The sequence below is a fragment of the Lottia gigantea genome (genome assembly GCF_000327385.1).
Source record: "Lottia gigantea unplaced genomic scaffold LOTGIsca_92, whole genome shotgun sequence".
Lineage (NCBI taxonomy): Eukaryota > Metazoa > Mollusca > Gastropoda > Lottiidae > Lottia > Lottia gigantea.
In genome coordinates, this window is record NW_008711014.1 from 1,176,213 (window position 1) to 1,182,364 (window position 6,152).

Here is a 6,152-nt window from a genome sequence, read left to right on the forward strand (position 1 = left end):
CCAACATTTTCAACAATAGTTTTGAAAAATAAACCATTACACTAAAATCTTAGTACTATATGATCAATTTTATAATATAACTCTAAGTAAAAATTTGGTACCTATTTTTGTGTCCTCATGATTAAGTTCCCAATCTTCTACACTAAGTCTAAGGTTTTGGTCGAGCCCAGCTATCAGTATCAACCCCTATTCAAAAAGGTATTTCCCATATAAAAAGGTTTAATTTATCAAAAGTCAAATATCTTTATCAAACCTAATAAATCTAGTAATTTCTAAAACTAAAATATTTGAAAGTAATCAAAACATATCACCACTATGTCAGGTTATTAAGAATTTCATCTTATACCTTGTCTGCAATAGCCACCTGTCTCTGAATGCAGCAATTTGATTGCACATTAAAGCCAATCATAGCCCAAGACAGAAAGACTAAACATTTTGGCTTTTTATTTGCAGACAGTCTGTCAAGGACTCTGATTGGCTGTATGCGCTGGTGTACAATCCAATCAATTGCTGCAGTCTGTGATACAAGAAGTTTGTAATAGCCTGACATTGTGGAAGTAATCAAAACCCAAACCAGAGAATCAGTGAGTATCAACTACACGAGTGATTTGACAAATTTACACAGTATGTGGAGAATATCCAAAATAGCTCTTCAGTCTGGAAGTAATCACTATCTTTGTCTAAGGTTCTCGTATTATAGAAATAATAACTATTTACAAAATGAGAAATAAACATCAGAAACAGGCACCTTTTCTATTTAATATTATTCTTTAGTTGTTAATTAAAACCTATGACACTTTATCACCTAGAAGAAAGACAATCCCATTAGCTAAAAACAAATCTGAAATTCTTGTTTACAGCTATCTTAAAGGGGTTTTCTATATTTTGTATGTCTATTGAGGATATGGGTAGCATCAATTTGCACCATTCCAACTCTTAGTCAGAGGTCTGTGGTTCTTGCAATTCCACTATTCCGCTATTGCAAAACCTGCTTATAATATCTTAGGGCCTTTTCAATAGTGACATCATTAAAAGCTTAGTTTTAGTGGAATTTGTAAGAACCACAGATACACATAAAAAAAGTTTCAAAAACCTCTTTACAATCCACTAAACCAGTACACATGTCATAGGTCTCAAAATATACATGAAGATGTCAAATTGCACTTGTAGCCCTTGAAGACTGAAGAAGAACAGCTAATAGAAACAGGTGCCTGTTTTTTTATTCCTTTAAAATATAATTTGAACAACAATAAATACAATATTGCTGGGTAAATAAAATCTAACATTTACTTTCCGATCTCATCATTACACATTGCGTAACATTCTCTATCAATATAATAAGTCCTAAAAATCCTTCTACCATTTCTTTCCTCTTTCTCTCATTGTTCCCTTTTTTAATATCTGTAAATAGAAAGATAAGCAATTAATAACTGAGTCCATAATTTCATAACTTCTGACCCCCAACTAACACTGGACACACGTACAACAATACACTTCTTGTCTTTTTAAAACAAACTTGCATGTCTTCACATAAATGTTTCACTTGTGGATAAAGCAATCATAATTACTATACAAAATGAAAATATAAAACTCATCTTTAATCAAATCAGAACATTTGTAGAATGATAAATAAATCAATCTAAGTTCTATTAGGTGACAATATGAACAATTACATATCATTTAAATTTTGCTAGCAATTTCTTTCAAAATTTTGATGAAAAATAGTCAAATGGATACTGGTTGATAGAATGTTGGGGATACAACAGCAGAGAAATGGCTAGGGATTGAGAAACAAGACAGTTCAGCATGCCAGGATTGTACATGATTATATATATAATGGCATATATAAGAGGGATCTCCAGCCAAGAAATGATAAGGTCGGTTTTAAGGGATTAAGACAGAAACAAATGAACATGCTGGGAATGGAGGGAATTTTGATGTAACAGGTATTAGGACATATGCATGAGGGATCTTGATATTAGGGGTAGAAGAGTGATATCAGTTGTTCATAGAACACACAGAACACAGCTAGATTTCAGTTCATCATTGCTAAAATGTTAATAAATCACCAAGTTAGAAGAATTTTTTCCAGATTTTTATTTGAGGACTTGAAGACATTAGAATCACATAAAGATACATAAATTCTTAATACATAATCATCATAATATACACAGTGTATAGCCTTTATCTTACTTAATAATATCCAACATCTCTTAATACTTGCACGGAAGACAGGTCAAATAACCGTTTTGGAATCGATGCACAAATATTAGTTATATTGAGGTAGTTGGCTCACAACTCGGTTATCAAAAACAGCATTTATTTATCAATTTCGCTACTGAGCTAAGTCTGTTTCTGTCAGTTCAAAATGTTAAAAGGCACATTGGTTACCCACTCTTCTAAATATTCCACAATCATGACTACAGATAGCACAATTTCTAAGGTAATGTAGGTCTCTAAGGTGTTTTATTTTGAAAAAAAAAATGTGAGCACACAAATTTAATATTAAAAGTTAGAATAAATAATATCATCAGTTTAAAAATGCACACAAATGCTTCATTTTAAGGAATAAATGTATAATCCTGTGAACCACAACTTGACATTTCCTAGATCCAATCAGACATCAGCAAATCAAGCCAAATGGACATCTTGTTTCTTTGATAAAAACTGTTCCCTGAGGAACAGTTTTTATCAAAGTAACAAGATGTCCATTTCAAGATGTTCAAGAAAAAAAGTTATGTTTGAGTTTGTAAAAATGTTTTTCTACACTTTTAATGTGCATCAGGGACACTGATAGCATCGATTTGCACCATTCCAATTTTAGTTAGTTCTTGCAAAGCCCTAAAGTTGAGTGTTTTATGAAAACACTATTGCAAAGCCAGGTTATTGTATCTAAAGACCTGTGCGACATTGAAGTCGTAAATTAGGTTGCCAGGAAAGATAACACACACCCACTAACAGCTTGTTTTAATTTGGTGGAATGGCCACCATCACCAGTATATAATATTCAACCCTTACATTTTGTTCTCAGGTGATAGCTCATTACATTTTCTATTTCTTTTAATTTGTGATAGGTCTCACCCTAGAGAGATGAACAATTTTACCAAGTTTCAACAAAATATATTAAGAACTTTGCCTTCAAGAGCCCTGGTTCCCAACCTGGGGTGTTTTCACTCTCTGGACTTTGGGACTAGGGTGTCAGGGGTGTTGCAAACTGGTGTAGGAGAAGAATTTAACTTGAATTGAGAGAGCACCTCACATCATCACATGCTGAATATGTGGATGAAACAAATTTTTGGGGAAAGGTCCAAGTGATTGCTCCAGGGGTGTGAAGGCTGAGAAAGTGTTTTTGTTTTGAGCCATGGTACAAATTATGAAAGTCATACCTATTTGTATTAGGAATGAGAGCATGCCAATGTTATAAACTCTCAAGATTAATTTGGAAATTCATAATGGAACTCCTGGTTTAAAAATTTTCACTGTCTCAGACAAGTTTGTTCGATACCTAAGGCACAGAAACTACATGCAGTTTGTATTGTGAGTAAAGTTACTCATAATTGGAGTTATCTTCCCTTACTTTGAAATTTCTTTATAGGCCTCTAGACAGTAGAAATTTCAATTATTTTGATTAAAAACACCACATTTCATATGTTTTTAATTCTAAAATATATACAGTAACAACTATTTATCTAAGTTGAAGTAACTAATTAGATGATGTTTCTCTTCATATTGTAATGTTGTGTATCATCAATTTCATCTCATCTTCATTGTTCTTTCTTCTGGTGTCATATCTACAAATATATAACAAAACATGCGTTAAATTATTTATTATTTACCTAATATACCATCAATATCCACTATGATTGAGGTGTCTTTAACAAGGCAGCTGTGTCCCTTATCAATTTGGATTTTTTTTTTTTTATGTTAAACATTTTATTCCATAAAGTATTGAATCAATCAAACCAAATAAAATGGCAATTGATTAGAACATTCAAGAATACAATTTTGTTGTATGTTTCATGAATAAAAGAATTTTTTTTAAACAATTTTTTTTTTTTCCAAAAAGTCTCAGAATTAAGACAAATAGATGCAGATATATTTAGAAATATGGTTGATTCCAGTAATTGATTTTGTCACTTGAAACGAAAGCAAATTTTATAAATTTTGATTTTACAAGATTGATTGAAAGTAATTCTAAATTTGAAATGGAAAGAAAATTTGGTGGTGGAAATGAATTTTACCCAAAATCAAAGTGGAATTTGAATAAATCAAAAATTTTGAACAATCTAGATTGGTTGCCTATTTTAAAATATCACAAACATGACAAGAAAAAGTTTTTGATATTTCTATGGTTTATAAAATGTAGGAATCTATGTGTAAGTGTGTAAGAGTTAGGTGTACAGTTAAGATTAGTAATGTTCGTGATGCAGAGGAACAGAAAATCATTCCAAAATAGATTCCTAGATTTTACAGACCACAGAAGTTTAATGTTGAAATATACTCAGATCAAAATTCAAAATATAACCATTCTAGATTGTAGTAAGAACACAATTCTTAACACTAAATATCATTTACACATTGGAAACAATGTCAAATATCCAAAAATGGTTCAATTTGTCCACAGAATCAATAATTGCAGTCAACTGAAACCATCATAGTGAAATTTAGAATTAATTGTTGATAAGAGTTCAAAAACATTCTGATTTCAATATTGATAACCAGGCAAACAGTTAGCTATAGATAATCAATCAACCATATTTCTAAACAAACATCTATATAATATCATAATAGCATATATCTTTTTACATAAATATCAACAAATATCTTAAACTATGGTTCAATTTGTCCATAGATTCAATAATAATGGTCAATTGAAACCATCATAGTAAAATTTAAAGGTAATCATGTAATTAGTACAGTTGAAAAAATTCTGATCTTAATATCATCAAAAATTACTCAAATCATTTGGAAGTGAAAAGCTCATCTTACTCTATTGACAAGTGTCTCTTGATATTTGATCCACTATCAGAAATGGAAGTCAGAGAACTCACTGAATAGTTGTGGGAAGTAGAAAAAGTTTTGATGGTATTCACATTTAATAGTTAAATTTAAATAAGACATGCTTAATTCAATTTCACAAGCAAATACAGTAGTATTAAAACAGAACCTGAAAAATGTTACTTAGAGTTCAAGCTATGTGATCTTCAGACAACTGACTTATTTCAGTCCCTACTGAATTTTTACAAGTAGTATTTGTTTTTGTATCTGCACTTCAAGACAAGTTACTAGTATTATTAGTATTAATATAATTTTTTGACTATGAGAGTTTCCTATACCTAATTCATATTACCATCTTTCCTAATATCTTCCTCAAATAGCTTTTTTGAAATTTTACTATGAAAAGCAACTCAATTACAAAATTAAAACATGACATTGTGGCCTATTTGTACAAGATAATAATATATATAGATACTGAACATGGTACACCTCCTTTATCCAGTGAACACATGAAAACTGAGAATAATTTAGAAAAACATCTGGCACTAGTCTTTTAATTTGATCCCCCTGAAGCAAGGTAAAAAATATAGAATGTCATTTGATGTTTTAAGATCTAATCTGCAACCGTAGGACATCATGACCACACCTACTCAGAGCCGCCCTGCAGTAATAGTAGTCCCCTCACCTACCACATGCTTGCCTTCAGCTGCCATGCTGGTCGCCGTTCCCTATCCAGTTTAGTAAAAAATGGCATCATCAATCTTGTAGCCATTCCTACAGAGGGAGAATTCCTAATATATAAGACTGAAATCTATCCAGTTAAAGCCAATAATAAGTTTTAGACAACTCCCCTTATCCTAAAGAAGTTGTATATAAAAACAAAGCCCCTGTTGAACTTATACACTCATACTTGAAGTTGACTTCATGTTAAATGACTAAAATAATGTCCACATAAAATCAACCTTTATAAATCTGATGAGCTTAAAACATTCATTCTTACGTCTTATATGATACACAGTTCATCAGATTATAGCCACAGTGGGGATAAGACTTGAATTGGGAAGAGAAAATTTGGCCAGACTTCCCTTATAGCCTAAAGAAGTCATCTTTTCTCTTCAAACAATAGGTTTTTAAAATTGACTTGTATAAAAACA

At 31.2% G+C, this 6,152-nt stretch overlaps 1 protein-coding gene across 1 annotated transcript; it reads right to left on the bottom strand.

Moving 5' to 3' along the window:
* Positions 1-1,279: 1,279 nt before the first annotated feature.
* On the bottom strand, positions 1,280-5,770 carry LOTGIDRAFT_170055 (hypothetical protein; the record flags this gene model as incomplete). The annotated part of the gene is made up of 3 exons (XM_009068680.1): positions 1,280-1,401; positions 5,052-5,167; positions 5,688-5,770. The coding sequence occupies 3 exons, from the start codon at positions 5,768-5,770 to the stop codon at positions 1,280-1,282; spliced, it is 321 nt and encodes a 106-aa protein (XP_009066928.1).
* Positions 5,771-6,152: the final 382 nt, after the last annotated feature.